General features: G+C 40.0%; 1 protein-coding gene across 1 annotated transcript; it reads right to left on the bottom strand.

Annotated features, from left to right (window-relative positions):
• Nucleotides 1-16,088: 16,088 nt before the first annotated feature.
• On the bottom strand, nucleotides 16,089-16,223 carry LOC129686714 (thymosin beta-10-like). The gene has a single exon (XM_055620725.1). It carries the CDS (start codon nucleotides 16,221-16,223, stop codon nucleotides 16,089-16,091), a length of 135 nt encoding a protein of 44 aa, XP_055476700.1.
• Nucleotides 16,224-17,646: the final 1,423 nt, after the last annotated feature.

Genomic DNA, 17,646 nt, shown 5'->3' with positions numbered 1-17,646 from the left:
TTTTAATCAAACCTAGCCTCCATTTCCTTTCCTCGAATTCCTCTGAAAACCTCACCCACCATTTTGTCTCCAAACATTTTACTGTCTTTTATAAAGCATCCCTCTCCACAGAGTATATATAATGCTATGAATATATAGGGGCAGGGGTTATAAAGCAATCCACCATAGAAGGAACTGAACACATGAAGTAAAATAGCTCTTTCAGCAGCTATCAGTTGCAAATAGCTCCTAACTGAAGGGTAGGAACTTCATGACTGACTCCCTGTGTTATCCATGCTGGGGTTTTGTCTCTCTTCACCTTGTACAGATCTAGTACATGCAGCCACAACCCCTGAAAGATTACTTGTGCAACAGCTCTATCATGCCCTTGAAACACAATCTAATTGCGGTTATCAACTACCTACAGCCATTAAAAATCTCCCTCCATTTTCCCTGGTGATACTTGAGCCTCAGAAAGAGGGCTCTTTAATATAAATTTATCGTTTAAGGCAGCACACTCTATATTTTCTTGTTATATGTGTATTGACCAATTTTAGTGATTGTTTTGATCACTATCAACAAGAAAAAAATAAAAAGAGGAGCTTCTCTGATGAGGGTTACAGCACATAGACATAAGTATTTAAGGATTATTTTAATACTACATCCAGAGCCATCTTAACACATCCTAAATGGTCCCTAATCCAGTTGTATTTATATAAAAACATATCCTAGAATGGAGAGTTTGAAAGTGTATTCACTGTCTTCCGGTATCTGGGAAATGCAACATCAATTTAACAACAGGGTCTTTGTCTGCAGCAGGGCTTGTTTTCAAGTTCATGTATGGCCTCTCAGTGTTGCCCAACATGATAGAACAGACAATTAGTTTTTTACGGTCCCAAATATATGAAAGTGAATCTTCTGTTATGGGTCTTACACACTCCCAAATTCCGTGCATTTTAATATGATCACATTAGAAATGATGCTTTATCATATACACATTTCTATATGCGGCCTGGGTAGGGCCAAACTTCAGAACATTGCAAAAAAATCTCCAGGAACGTTAATGTAGCAAAATAGAAAAAAAAAAAAAAGTCAGCATGGCCAAGCTGAAAAGGTCCTAAAAGCTCCACAGGAGTTCAGACTTCTTACCTCATCTTTCATGCCAGACTTCCTCCTGAGAGAGTAACTCAAGGCTCAGTTGGAAATTTGTTCTCTGCTTTGATTCCTGAGTGCCCAGTTCACTGACTGTTTCCACTCCTTCCACTACCTCTCCCTTGGGCCCTTATAAAAATGCCTGCTCTGTTCTATCTTCTCTTAGCTCTACAAGAGCAGAAATCCAGAAAGAGAAACAAAATATCACCTGCCTTCCTGAATAGGGCAATACTTATTCCCAGTTTTGCATTCAAGTTTTTTTTTTTTTTTTTTTTTTTTTTTTTTTTTTTTTTTTTTTAAAGAACATCTGCTCCACCAGGAAAAGGGTTTTGTCATAATACCACTGTTTTTACATATTTATATACAAGGAAATCATTAAGAATATCTAAAACCCTTAATAATTTCAACAGCAGACAAATCAAAATTCTTCCATTTGTCGCCGAGTGCAGTGGGATTTTGAAGGTAATGTAACTCCATTCATAGGAACAACTACAATCAATTGACTATGTATTTTGCATCAATTTTCAAACGAAGGCAATTTTACATAGTGACACAATAAATTTCCAAGTAAGATGTCACTATGCCAATATTAAAAGTAAAGATAATTCAGCTCGGTGTCTCTGAAATCCCATAACTAAGTAGACCAGAAATCAGTTTTGAATGTGTGTTTCCTGATTTCAGAACCCTTGCTCTGATAGGCATTCAATGCAACTGTGTTTCAGAAAGCAGAAGGAGGTAGCCAGATGCACTTCTTGTCAGTTTTACTGGGGCTTTTCTTGACTGACAATCATTTGTTCAAAATCCTCCGACAGATAGGGCCAGCTGAGATAGTCTGTAAACTAAAGTGAACACAACAGAAAAATAATGTGGAAAGAAAATATCCATTTGACTTTATTGCACACATCGTTCATAATTTGGAAAGCGGTACTAATTTTAAATGAATTACTTAATATCAAACTATAAATAGTATCAAAATTATATACTGATTTTAAAATTGCTTCATTGATTTTATGAATAATTGCACATTGAGAAACAGAAATAAGTGGCTTACAGAAAATCAAGCAAAACAAACAAGTAAAACAATGTACTTTACCACCAAGTATATACTTTCACACTTTTCAAATAATGTAAAATGAAAGAAATTAACCCATTATTTTGGGATAACATCAGGGGACTTGACCCAGCTGATAGCACGAGGTTACTTGGATTCTGATCTCCTAATGCTCTGCTGCACTCAAAACTACCCCTTCCACAATCTGGATTTGATTTTATTTAAAGTACATTGGGCCAAACATCCCACAGAAACTTTCTATTCCTATTCTTTGCTTCACAGAGGCTTCTAAAGAAATGTTATGCCATTACTCTTTGCTATGTAACTGATCACCCACCGATGGAGATTACAGAAAAGGGGGAAGGATAGTAACCACTTAAGTTTTAAGACACCTATGGCTCACTGAGTAAATATACTTGCCGTGCAAATCTGGTGACCCGAACTGAATCCCTGCAACAAACATAAAGGTAGAAAAAGAGAGTCAACACAAACTTGTTCTCTGTCTCATATCTTTTGAAGAATATATGTACCCTTATACACATACACAGAAGTGCATGAGTCTCTCTGTGTCTGTACGTATGTTTGTGTGTGTGCCATGCCTCCTTACACACTAGCAATGTATAAAAGAACTTTCAAGAAAAATCCTTTTATTGTCCAGATTGTTACTATACTTTATAATTTTAGAAACAGTCTCTCAATCTTTGGGACAACCTAGAAAGGACTATCGCATGGGAGAAGTGGTATAGCGCAGTAATTTATAGCTCGTTCGGAATCGCAGTGAATGAAGATGCTGGGCTAAAGGACAGGTCTTTTCCAGGCATCTCTCATCTTATACAAAAAAGCACACGTGACTAGAAATCACTCATGTCATCCTCAGTTGCTCATGAATCTCCTATCTTCATCTTCAAGTCCCTGAAACAGAGAGCACAGAAATTGTGAGAGAAGAATCAATGGGAGGTGGGAAAGAGGTAAAATAACCAGGAGAATGTAATATCATACATTGACAGCGAAACTGTTAGTGCTTTCCATGGCCCAATGCATGTGGGCAGTAGGCATACTTAATAGCTCCTTGGGGGATCATAGTGACAACTATACAAGGGATGTTCATGTGTACACCGATCCTTGCCAACAACTTTATTTTTTCATGAACTAATAGAGCAGATGAACCAAGAGAAATGCGATCCTCATGAATAGCCAAGTCTGTATAGTGACTGTAGGCATTCCGTCTTTGAATATCTTATTCAGCCCGAACCACAAACAACCAGGTATCATGATGATAGGTGGAAAAGCCTAAACCATAAAGGATAACACAAAACAAGACTGCTACATCTAGATAAAAGAGGGTTGCAGTCTTCAAAATACCTTGGAGTTAACTAGATTGCTTCCACTATTATAGTTAGTAATAATTATAATTATTAGTAATAATTTGTTAATTATTTGTAATAATTTACTAGTTATTAGTAAACTAGTAATAATTTACTAATAATAATTAGTAAAATTATTCAACCATGAAACTTAGCAAAATAGGAGCTCTTCCTCAAACTGGTTGCTTTTTTCATCTTTCAGCTGTACTCAAAAGCTCTTGTTCATTGTAATTAAAACCTCATTTACTTGCTGATACCACTAGGAGATTATGTCTAGCTATACGTGCGTGCTGCTTCTTGTTAGAATGGTTGTGTTTAAGACTAAGGGCAAGAGCCAATAGAAGTCTTTGCCAAACTCCTCAACAATGTTCTGAGGGTCTGAATCAGGTCTTCTGACACTCAATTGCAAAATGCTTTGAATTGGGAAGTATTGAGGGTTACATTCACCACCATTCAGAAGTCTTGTCATGATGGACAAAGTCCCGGCATTTCTCTAAGACTGAACGTCTTCTGTTTAGGCCCTGTCTTCGTATGCTCCCAATGTGTCTCAAAAATGTCACCTTTGCAGACAAAACCTTTGAAACATTAAGCATTTAGAGGACATATAGGTTGCAAGGGCTAACATGAAAATAACTGCATGGTGACCATGATATATCCAATAGTACTGTGAGTGGATGAACTTCAATGGTACTTGAGTTTGTTGGGGGGAAATAGGTTCCAAACCACAAAAAAAAAAAAAAAAAAAAAAAAAAAAAAAAAAAAAAAAAAAAAAAAGCATCTACAAGGTGGAAAAGGGAGAATTTCAGTTTAAATCATCTCAGTGTTTTAAATACACATTGATAAAGTAAACAATGCTTATGTCAGTCAACAGGAGACTGATTTGAAGCCAATACGCCTTCCACCTTGTATGTGATTCTTGTTTGTACATGTAAGAGTTTAAACTCTGCCTGACGGTGCCCGCTGAGTGTGAGAGAAACACTCAAATGGATGGTTAACACTAGACAATCTCCTTTCTCCAGGCTCTGCTTGGTTCCTTATCGCTCGGTTGCAGTGCTGGGTGGTGAAAGCTAGAAGTAACTTTTTTGAAAGGTTAAAGATCTGAAGCTGTTTGAATGCATCTTGAATGTTTTGATTTTTTTTTTTTTAATTTCTAACTTGGCTCACAACTATGCTGACTGATTGTGTTTATAAAATAGGACTCCTAATAAGAGATTAAAATGAAAATCCTATTTTGGTTCCAAGTGAAATGGGTTTTTACACTAATTAGGCTATTTTAGAAAGTTTTAATTTTTCTTCTCTGTAGGTGTTTCTTTAATGCTGCCATTATGAGAAGTGGATGCTTGGTGATATTATTCAAGAATTTCCCAGAACCCTCAATTGCAGCAGATTTCCAAACAGTTAAACACCAGCAACTCACTCACTCACTTACTAACACATTCTGACACACATAAGTACACAATTTACAATGTAACTGAATAGTAGAGATGCATGATCTTGTTACACAGTATGTGACAAAGCCTCAGATATCCATTGTCCACTGGGTACGAACTGGGAAACATAATATAAAGAATAGACAATTGATTATGAATTCTAGCCTCACCCATTGCAGAATCCTTGAGTAGGTAAAATACTGTTAGTCTGACTTTCCAGTTATTGCGGTGTTCAAATCAAGCTAACTTAAGCAAAGCATGAATTCCCTGTAATCGCAGATGTCTACATGAGGAAGAAATGGGTTTTTCAACAGTCAGGCATGGTTAGAGGAGGTGCTCAGAGCATCCAGCTTTTCACTGATGGATCACTTATCACTAACACATTCAGGGAGGGGTTCAGTTATTGCTATCATCAATGATTGCCTAAACCTGGATGTGGAGGAAAAATGGTGTAATATAGGAGTCACGTTCCACAGACTCTTATTTCCTACACTCTGTCCAACTATAAGTTTCTGTATTAATTGCAGTCTATCTGGAAAAAAAAGCTTCTCAGAGCCTCCATTTAGCAGAGTTATAGTTGTAAAAGCTTTTTAATGGTCTTTGGTCTAGTCAGCATGGTTTCCTGGACCACTGTTGTAGAGAATGGTATTTGACCCTGGAGGGCTTCTCTACTACAGCTAGCTCCTAAATAATCGATAAAGAATCTTCTTGGATTCATAAAAGCCTTAAGGCACAGTAACTGAGCAGGTATCAACACTTTAAGCTACTTTGGTGTTTTTCAGCTATACACTGCAAGTTACTTGCCATAATAGGTCTTGCCTGGGCTGCTCCTGTTCCATCAGACCGCCTCATGGTCACATGTTCATAGTCATTACCGCCCCATGGCAGCTTCCTCCTCTCTGACTTTTTCTCCTCCTGCTTCATCTCCTGCTTCTTGTCTCCTCTTTTTGGCCTTGTGGTCCCACTCAGACATCAAGCCTGCGAACCAAACCCTGCCTACCACTCTTCTGCCCAGGCACAGGCTTCAGCATTTAAAAAAATAATAATAATTTATTTACATATTTATCTATAAAAAATCATTCACTTTGTATCTCTGCTGCAGCTCCCTCTTTCGTCTCTTCCCAAACCCACCTACCCTCACTGTCCTCCCCTTTTACCCTTTCCCCTAGTCCTCTGATAAGGTAGGACCTCTTCCCCTTCTATCTGACCCTAGCTTATCAGGTATCATCAAGGCTGGCTGCATCATATTCCTCTGTGGCCCGGCAAAGCGGTACCTCCAGGGAGAGGTGATCAAAGAGCCTGCCACTGAGTTCATGTCAGAGACAGCCCCTGTACCCCTTACTAGAGAACTGACTTGGAAACTGAACAGCCAATGAGCTTCCTTTGAGCAGGATGTCTAGGTCCTCTCCATTCACGGTCCTTGGTTGGAGTATCAGTCTCTGCATGCTCCTCTGAGCCCAGGTTTTTGGCTCGGTTCTTCTTATGGAGTTCCTGTCCCCTCTAGGTCTTTCTATTCCCCTCTTCTTTCATAAGTATTCTGTCTCTCTGCCCAAAGTTTGACTATGAGTCTCCTTCGACACCCTGTTGGGTAGAGTCTTTCAGAGGTCTATTTTTTATTCACCAATCAACTTTTAATTAGGAAGAGCAAGGTTTACCCAAGACAGGCTTACCTGGGAATGTGCTCATCTGGGCAGCAACCAGATCTTGGAAAGGCCAGTAATTAGCGTTAGAGCACATAGCACCAGACTAAGCCCTGACAGGTCACTTAATGGTACCTAGCATGAGTTCCATCTAATGGATCAGGTTTTAAATCCAACGTGAAAATACTCAGTTATTCCCATTCATGTTGCTATTACATGTATGGATTTATCTTGCTATGGAGGTTGTTAATGTAGCTTGCAGAGTTCACAGCTGTTCCAGTCTGATAGCATATGTATCATTGTCTATCACTGTAAAAGACAGGCCATAGTGATGAAGCTCCTAGGTGATTTCCAGATTGATTTTTTTTTATGTTTTATTACTCAAATTTGTGGTGACTTTACTAATAAACTCTTGCCATCACTATCATCATCTGGAGAATTAAGACCAATAACCTGAAATGTTTGGAATACCACAGAGACTTTACAGACCACAATGACATAACCCATACCTATTTTAAAATATTTTACAATATTTTAGAGCTTTTTGTGTCTGGGAAAGAAATTACAGTCTTTCTCAATTGTAGGGCATCAATGCAACCAAATTGTTCCCTGAGAACTGAAACTGTAAACCAAGGCAGGTAAGTACAAGAGTGCACACTGTCCAACCAGCCTTCATTTCATTGGTGAAGTACTTTTGATAATAGAGTTAAAAGTTCACATTTCAGCAGAGAAACTTGCTTCACAGGCATGTATGTTGAAGGTTATATGAAGCTGGAAAATGTTATTTGTCTTCAAAAAACACCCGAGGCATTGGAATACCATTTACCTTAACTATTCTCTAATAACTGAGGAAAGATGCAGTCATTTCTTTGTTTTTTCCTTCATTTGTTGGCACTACAAATTCCCTTTTTGAGAAATACAAACATTGGGTGTCTCCATGCACATATTAAAATTTATTATATCTTTACATAACCTTAATTCAAACCTCAACAATAATAAAACTATTTCAACCCCATTTAATTATGTATGTATGTATGTATTATGTGCATATGTTGCATTTAAAAGCTTCTGAAATAAGTTTCCATGGTGGGGGAGCTTGCCTGGAGGCCCTCTCCTAGCAGGAGACTTGGTTCTCCAGGGAGCAGAAAGCCTGTGGATGGGTCTTTAATTTTGGTTCCGCCTGCCCGCTGTGTACCAGATGTCCAGCCTTAAGAAATCCACCTCCGGGGGGCGGAGCCAAGATGGCAACTAGCACACACAGTTTCCGAGCTGTGGAAGAGATAAAGTTCTGAGTTGATGAGTGGAAGAACTTCTGAAGCCAGGGAAACAACGGAGAGACTTTCTAAACAACAGGGAACATCGCAGGAGGTTAAACCTTGGTCTCGGGTCACCCAGGGACTTGTTTGGGGAAGGTGAGAAACGATCCTTTGATCTCTCAGCACTCCCCTCCCCCAGACCTCCCTTCTTCTCGGCACAGTGGACTCCTTTCTCAGCGCAGACCTAACTGCCTGGGGCCTGCAGCCACTGAGGCGGAGCCCCAAGCCCTTTATTGGCAAACGCCAGCAGTACTGTGTCTCGGAGCCCCAGATTCGCGCGCGGCAGCTGCACCATCCTCCCAGGGCCCGAGTCTGCTAGACGCCATACTAGCTCCTCAGGAGTGCCATCACTGACTGTACGGCCCGCCCAATCCCACAGTGACAGAAAATACGCTATATATTCACCAAAACCAGACAGAAACGCCATACAAGCTAGACACACCAGGCGCTGGGCCTCCGAAGCTTGGAGAGCACAATAAAGAGACCCCAGGACTTCCCAGAAAGCATCTGGACTAGCAACCCAGTCTCCAGTTACAGCGGGACTTTCTAACCTGGCGGCGGAGCAGCACTGAGCTGGCGGGGCACATCAGCCCTCCAGTTTAAGACTAACCAGGGCCAAACCAGAGAACAGAAAGGCTGGTTACCCCGATTCCTACTGACGTGACCACCCTGAAATCTCCAGCTGCAGCAAGACCTCATAACCTGGCAGTGACAGCAGCATGGAACTGGCAGAGCACATCAAAGAAGCAGGGCCAAACCAGAGAGCAGAGAGCCCAGATACCCCGATCTCTGCCAAGTGACCTGCCTGTAAGTGAGTGCACCCTTGAGAATCTGCAGCTCCACTGATCCTGGGTCCTTCTAAAACAGAAGCCAGGCATCGAACCCCCTCCCACCCATATACCCACTTTGGGAAACAGAGGGGCACTTGGAACATTGAAGTTCCTGCTCTGTGGGTCTAATTGAGGAGTTAAGGCAGTTAATGCCAGAAATTGCGCTGCGATCATCACTAGCGCCTGCGACATATACATTGCAGAGCCCCTCCCACACACTCAAGGGTTCAACATTAGCCATCACTCTGTCCCTCGAGACACACGCCCACACCCACTTACACACACACACACACACATATACACACGCACGCACGCACGCTTGCATTTGCCTCTGTTTGCGCCTGCGTACTTTCCTCCCACAGGTACAACTAGTCCTCAGCACACGCTAAGGACACGAGACCTCTCTCAACTTCCTGAAGAATTCTCCAGACTCGAGAGAAAGACAGTACCAGTCTGATTGGCAGAATCCAAAAACAAACAGGGAAGGTCTCAGATAAGCCAATGGCCAGGGGTAGGCGAAAGAACACTTCCAACATAAATCAGGACATCATGACTTCACCAGCAAACCCCAAAATCGATGGATACTCCAATTCATCAGAAGCACAGGAAAATGACCTTAAAGCCATGCTTGCTCAATTATTTGAGGCTCATAAGGAGGAAATGAACAAATCTTTCAAAGAGTTGGCCAGTCAATTGGAGGTAAAGAAAGAAGAAATAGACAAAACCCTTAAAGAAACACAGGCAAACATAGCCAAACAAATAGAGGCACAAGTAGAGAAAAAATTAGTGGCATACAAAAAGGAAATGAACAAAGAAATAGAGTCCATCGTAGAAAGACAGGAATCCAAATTCAAACACATGAAAGAAATGGTGCAAGGCATGAAAACAGAATTAGAATCAATAAAGAAAACACAAAATGAGAAAACACTTGAGCTGGAGAACTTGGAGAAAAGATCAGGAACCACAAAAGTAAGCATCACAAACAGAATACAAGAAATGGAAGAGAGAATCTCTGGAGCTGAAGACACACTTGCAGAAATTGATACTTCTCTCAAAGAAAAAGTAAAATCAGAAAAATTCCAATCACAAAATATCCAAGAAATCAAGGATGCTATGAAAAGACAAAATCTAAGAATATTAGGAATTGATGAAAAAGAAGACTCCAGGCTCCAAGGTCCAGAAAATATTTTCAAAAAAATCATAGAAGAAAATTTTCCCAACTTAAAGAAAGAGATGTCCATAAATATACAAGAGGCCTACAGAACACCAAATAGACTAGACCAGAAAAGAAACACATCACGTCACATCATAGTCAAAACACTAAATCTACAGAACAAAGAAAAGATATTAAAAGCAGCAAGGGAAAAAGGCCAAGTAACATATGAAGGTAGACCTATCAGAATCACACCAGACTTCTCATCAGAAACTATGAAAGCCAGAAGGGCCTGGGCAAGCATCATGGAGACTCTAAGAGATCACAAATGTCAACCCAGACTACTATACCCTGCAAAGCTTTCAATCAACATAGATGGAGAAAACAAAATATTCCATGACAAAACTAAATTTACGCAATATCTATACAGCAAACCAACCCTACAGAAGATACTAGAAGGAAAACTCCAGTCCAACGAAAACGAATTCACCCAAGAACACAGGGCATACAGATAATATCCCAACAAAAATAAAAAGAAAACAAGCAATGAAACAAGGTAAGATCATCGACTCCATTACAAAAGGAACTAACATGCATTGGTCAATATTATCTATCAATATTAATGGACTCAACTCACAAATAAAAAGACACAGGCTAACAGAATGTTTACGGAAACAGGACCCAACATTCTGTTGCATCCAAGAAACACACCTATGCAACAAAGATAAACACTACCTCAGAGTAAAGGACTGGAAAAATGTTTTTCAAGCAAATGGTTCCAGAAAACAAGCTGGAGTAGCCATCCTAATATCTAATAAAATAGACTTTCAACCCAAGTTAATCAAAAAAGATAAGGAGGGCCACTATATTCTAATCAAAGGAAAAATCCAACAAGAGGACATCACAATTTTGAATATCTATGCCCCAAATACAAGAGCACCTACATTCGTAAATGAAATAATATTAAAGCTTAAATCATACATTGATCCTAATACCTTAATAGTGGGAGACTTCAACACCCCACTCTCATCAAGGGACAGATCAACCAGACAGACACCAAATAGGGAAATAAAAGCACTCACAGAATCCCTAAATCAAATGGACCTAATAGACGTCTACAGATCTTTTCACCCAAACTCAAAAGAGTACACCTTCTTTTCAGCACCACATGGAACCTTCTCCAAAATAGACCATATAGTTGGTCACAAAGCAAGCCTCAACAGATACAAAAGGATTGAAATAATCTCTTGTATACTATCTGACCACCATGGACTAAAGCTGGACATCAACAACAACAGAAACAACAAAAAGCCGACACGCACATGGAAACTGAACAACTTACTACTCAATGAGAGCTGGGTAAAGGAAGAAATAAAGAAAGAAATTAAAGACTTCCTAGAATTCAATGAAAATGAAGGCACAACATACCTAAATTTATGGGACACATTGAAAGCAGTGCTCAGAGGAAAATTTATAGCACTAAGTGCCTACAAGAAGAAATCCGTAACATCACATACAAACAACTTAATGGCCCAACTGAAAATCCTAGAAAAAAAAGAAGCAGATACACCCAAGAGGAGCAGAAGGCTGGAAATAATCAAACTAAGGGCAGAAATCAATCAATTAGAAACAAATAAAATTATCCAAAGAATCAATGAAACAAAAAGCTGGTTCTTTGAGAAAATCAACAAGATAGACAAACCCTTAGCCAAACTAACTAAAAAGTAGAGAGTAACCATACAAATCAGCAAAATCAGAAAGGAAAATGGGGACATAACTACAGACACTGAGGAAATCCAAACGATTATTAGGTCATACTAAAAGCCTATATGGCACAAAATTTGAAAATCTAAATGAAATGGATAACTTTCTTGACAGATTCCATCTACCAAAATTAAGTCAAGATCAGGTAGAAAGACTGAATAGCCCTATATCTCCCAAGGAAATTGAAGCAGTCATTAACAGTCTCCCCTCCAAAAAAAGCCCTGGACCAGATGGCTTCAGGGCAGAATTCTACAAGACCTTCAAAGAAGTACTAACACCAATTCTCCTCAAACTATTCCACAAAATAGAAATAGAAGGAACACTACCAAACTCATTCTATGAAGCCATAGTCACTTTGATACCTAAACCACACAAAGATCCAACAAAAAAAGAGAACTTCAGACCTATCCCTCTTATGAACATTGATGCAAAAATACTCAATAAAATACTTGCAAACCGAATCCAAGAACACATCAAAGATATCATCCACCATGACCAAGTAGGCTTCATCCCAGGAATGCAAGGGTGGTTCATCATATGGAAATCCATCAATGTAACCCACCACATAAACAAAATGAAGGAGAAAAACCACATGATCATCTCCTTAGATGCTGAAAAAGCATTTGACAAAGTCCAACACCCATTTATGTTTAAAGTCTTGGAGAGATCAGGGATACAAGGCACATACCTAAAGATAGTAAAGGCAATATACAGCAAGCCTATAGCCAACATCAAACTCAATGGAGAGAAACTTAAATCAATCCCACTGAAATCAGGGACAAGACAAGGCTGCCCACTCTCTCCATATCTCTTTAACATTGTACTTGAAGTCCTAGCCAGAGCAATAAGACAACTAAAGGAGATCAAGGGGATACAAATCGGAAAGGAAGAGGTCAAAGTGTCACTATTTGCAGATGATATGATAGTATACATGAGCGACCCCAAAAATTCAACCAGAGAACTCCTCCAGCTGATAAACACCTTCAGCAAAGTGGCAGGATACAAAATCAACTCAAAAAAATCAGAAGCCCTCCTGTATACCAAAGACAAAAGGGCCAAGAAAGAAATTAGGGAAACAACACCCTTCACAATAGCCACTAATAACATAAAGTACCTTGGTGTGACTCTAACCAAGCAAGTGAAAGACCTGTTTGAGAAAAACTTCAAGTCTTTGAAGAAAGAAATTGAAGAAGATCTCAGAAGATGGAAAGATCTCCCGTGCTCATGGATTGGTAGGTTTAACATTGTGAAAATGGCCATCCTGCCAAAAGCAATCTACAGATTCAATGCAATTCCCATCAAAATACCAACTCAATTCTTTACAGACCTTGAAAAAAAAGATTCTCAGCTTCATATGGAGAAACAAAACACCCAGAATCTCCAAAACGATCCTGTACAACAACAGATCATCTGGAGGTATCTCCATTCCCGATCTCAAGTTGTACTACAGGGCAACAGTAATAAAAACTGCATGGTATTGGCATAGAAACAGAAAGGAGGATCAATGGAATCGCAAAGAAGACCAAGAAATAAACCCACACACCTATGAATACTCAATATTTGACAAAGAAGCCAAATCCATTCAATGGAAAAAAGACAGCATCTTCAACAAATGGTGCTGGACCAACTGGATGTCTACATGCAGAAAAATGAAAATAGATCCATATTTATCACCCTGCACAAAACTAAAGTCCAAGTGGATCAAGGACCTCAACATAAAACCAGATACTCTAAATCAGTTGGAAAAAAAAGTGGGAAACAGCCTAGAACTCATTGGCACAGGAGACAACTTCCTGAACAGAACACCAACAGCACAGGCTCTAAGAGCAACAATCAATAAATGGGACCTCATGAAACTGAAAAGCTTCTGTAAAGCAAAAGACACTGTCATCAAAACAAAACGACAGCCTACAGATTGGGAAAGAATCTTCACCAACCCTTTATCTGACAGAGGGCTAATATCCAGTATATATAAAGAACTAAAGAAGCAGAAAAGCAACAAACCAAGTAATCCACTTAAAAAATGGGGAACAGATGTAAACAGAGAATTCTCGAAAGAGGAACATCGAATGGCAGAGAAACACTTAAAGAAATGCTCAACCTCATTAGCCATTAGGGAAATGCAAATCAAAACGATCCTGAGATTTCACCTTACACCCATCAGAATGGCCAAGATGAAAAACTCAAGTGATAGCACATGCTGGAGAGGTTGTGGAGAAAAGGGAACCCTCCTCCATTGCTGGTGGGAATGTAAATTGGTTCAACCACTCTGAAAGTCAATCTGGTGCTTTCTCAGACAACTAGGAGTAGTGCTACCTCAAGACCCAGCTATACCACTCCTAGGTATATACCCAAAATTTGCTCAAGTACACAACAAGGACATTTGTTCAACCATGTTCGTAGCAGCTTTATTTGTAATAGCCAGAACTTGGAAACAACCCAGATGTCCATCAACAGAGGAATGGATACAGAAATTGTGGTATTTTTACACAATGGAATACTACTCAGCAATCAAAAAGGAGGAAATCATGAAATTTGCAGGCAAATGGTGGGATCTAGAAAAGATCATTCTGAGTGAAGTATCCCAGAAGGAGAAAGACAAACTTGGTATATACTCACTTATATAGACCTACAAGATATGATAAACATAATGAAATCTACACACCTAAAGAAGATAATCAAGAAAGTGGACACAGGCGAAGGTGATTAATCCTCATTTAGAAAGACAAATGGGATGTGCATTGAACTTATGACAGGAGTCTACCACAAAAGGCATCTGAAAGACTCTACCTAGCAGTGGTTCAAAGCAGACACTAAGACTCATAACCAAACCCTCGGCAGAGTGCAGGGAATCATATGAAAGAAGGGAAGTTAGTATGATATGGAAAGGACAGGAGCTCTACAAGGACCAAATATATCTGGGCACAGGGTCTTTTCTGAGACTGACACTCAACCAAGGACCATCTATGGATATAACCTAGAACTTCTGCTCGGATGTGGCCTGTGGTGGCTCAGTAACCAAGTAGTTTTCCAAAGTAAGGGGAACACGGACTATTTCTAACAGGATCTCAAGGGCAGGCTGTTTGACCCCCCCCCCCGGGGAGGAGCAGTCTGTTAGGCCACAGAGGAGGACTTTGCAGCCAGCCCTGAAGATACCTGATAAAACAGGGTCAGATGAAAGGGGAGGAGGTCCTCCCCTATCAGTGGACTTGGAAAGGGGCAGGGAGGAGACCAGGGAGGGATTGTGGGGCTGGGGAGGGAATGAGGGAGCGGGATACAGCTGGGACACAGAGTTAACAAAATGTAACTAAAAAGAAAAATAAAATTAAAAAAAAAATGTAACTGATGTAAGAAAAAAATAAAATTAAAAAAAAAAGAAATACACCTCCCTCTATGTTTTCTTGAATATATATATATATATATATATATATATATATATATATATATATATAAAGGTTTCCATGATGGTCTTTTCATAGATCTTTTAACTATCCCTTCCAATATACCCTCCACTACCTGACCTTCTCATCCCCACCGATTTAACTCTTTTTGTTCCCTGATTCCCCTTCCTTCCTTTCTACTGCACATTTTTTTTAATCCTTCTTCTCTTCAAATACCAGCACTATGGCTTTTCACTTGTTTACTGACATCAGTTTAGACACATGTGTCTAAAGAGGCAAAGCTAACATCCCTCTGTGAGAAAGTACGTACATGTCTTAGTTACTTTCTGCTGATGTGATAAATACTATGGCCATGGCAACTTAAAGAAGGAAAGATTTGTTTGCCTTGTAATTACAGAGAGATAAAGGGTTCCTGATGGCAGAAAAGTAGTAGCAAACAACAGGTAGCTGAGAGCTCACATCTCAGTCCGCAAACAAGAAGGGATGTGAGCTAATTCAAAATTGAAGGAGTCATTTGAAACACCAAAGACTGACCCAGGAGCATACTTCCTCCTGCAAGATTACATACCCTGCTCCTTTCCAAACAGCTACCAGCTAGGGATCAATGTATTTAAATGCCCTAGACTTAAGGTGGCCATCACAGTTGTTTGTGTGTGTGTTTTGCAATCCTGTCTAGGACCAGGTTTTCAAAAGAAGAAACACAAATGGTGTAAAATGTTCTTTAAGTGCTCAGCATTCTTTTTTGCCACCATGTGTGTTTTACTTTCAACAGTCATACAAATAATTTTCTATAATATCCCATGTCAAACCAGTGAAATTTGGCAGTCTGATTACTTGGGGGAGGGGAGGGGTCGCTTCAGTGATCTGCAGGCTTTTGGCAAAAGCACAGAGTGATCAGGTTCACAGTGCAGCTTGTGACTTGCATCCATCTTTCAGGCGGCCCTTTCTCCACATCATGAGCGGGTTTTGGAGATGACGGATTTGGGTAGGGGAAATCTTCCCAGGCTTTTAGGAAATTTCACTCCTCTTTTCCTGTTCAATGGTATCTTTGGTCAGCAAGGTGTTCTTCTCCTGCATCTCGGTTTTCTTCATCTTGGCCTTACCAAAGCTGGCAATTTCCCCCATGTCCAGCTTGTCTGCCATTTTCCTGGAACCTGTAGAGTCTCCTTCTGTGCTCATGGTCCAGATGCTCCCACTCGTGTTACTGCAGAAAAGAGCAATGCTCAGCGTTCTTAGCTATCACAGAAATGGTAAACAAAACCACTTAGACCTGTGTGTGTGTGTGTGTGTGTGTGTGTGAGTGTGTGTGTGTTGGCCAAGGACAGGTCCATATGGTCTTATTCTTTATTCCCATAAACTTAATGGTAAACTCACACAATGTTCTGAGCCCTTGATGTCTTGCTGATGACAGAGGAGGATGACCTCTAGTTTCCTGCCCCAGTAAAACACTTAGATATCACTAAGCTTGATTTCCAGATGGAGTAGTATACGTGTGTGTGTGTGTGTGTGTGTGTGTGTGTGTGATGATAGCTATATCATTCATCTGAAGATGGAGAAACTGCTGCATATAGCTCAAGCTATGGTTGACATTGAGAACAGCGTGGATGCCAGTGTCATCTGCTGAAGAAAACTAGCCAGAAAGCTGTGTTGATGTTTGCTTCTGTCACCGGGGCCACTTCAAATACTGGCTGTTTCATGCCTGGTACCTTCATTAAACATAATTCAGCAGCCTTCGGGAATTAGGGTTTCTAAACATAGATGATTCCAAGGCTGACCACTAGCCCTTCACAGAGGCATTTTATGGTAATTTGCCCAGTATTTTTTTTTTTTTTGTAACACAGATTCTCTTTTGTGTTGTGTAGACATTGCCATTCTACTGAATAAGCTAGCCCACTCAGTGGGTCTTTTGAGGTAGCTGTTGTTCCAGAAAGATTTTCAAATGTGTGGCATCATCTGCAAAAGCACCCATGGGAGTTTATTCGTGATCTGTACTTCTACAGAGACCCAGAAAATATTGTGTAGGAGGAGCAGGCTGCTGAAGAGAAGGCTGTGACCAAAGCAGAATTTCAGATGATCAGGTATCACCACCAGATCCTCTGTCCACTGCTGCTAAGCCAGAAGGAGCGACTTGTCTGAATGTGTACAAGTGCCCTTCATGACTATCTGGCAGTTCCCTGGTGAAGACTCTAGTTCCCAGCTAACCACTGAAGCTGCAGTTCTTACTGTACAGGCTACCAGGTGGTTTAGGAACACCACTGAGTGGCCCCGAGCTGCTCAGCATGCACGTAAGAAAAGAGAAGGAAGGTGGAAGGAAAACAAAGTGCCTGAAAGCTGAGAAACAAAACTACTTAAAGGCTCCGGTTTTCTTTTTTAAGAATACCTTACAATTTCATTGCTCATATTTACAAGACTATGGTTTTACATTTTGTACTTCAAATTATACATGAAGAAATATGAAAGTTTGATACATTAGATTAAACAGTGTTATTACTGTGGTTAAGTTTACAATTTGTGAACACCACCAAGGACTGAATATTTCTGGGGTTTACCTATCTCCAAAGCTATT

Source organism: Psammomys obesus, unplaced genomic scaffold (genome assembly GCF_907164565.1).
Source record: "Psammomys obesus unplaced genomic scaffold, mPsaObe1.curated_primary_1811, whole genome shotgun sequence".
In the NCBI taxonomy this organism is placed as follows: domain Eukaryota; kingdom Metazoa; phylum Chordata; class Mammalia; order Rodentia; family Muridae; genus Psammomys; species Psammomys obesus.
The sequence above is the reverse complement of the archived record's forward strand: the minus strand, read 5'-3'. Positions and strand labels throughout refer to the sequence as shown.

Coding starts and splice junctions, on each gene's coding strand:
- LOC129686714 (XM_055620725.1), bottom strand. CDS start 16,223: ATGGCAGACAAGCTGGACATGGGGGAAATTGCCAGCTTTGGTAAGGCC.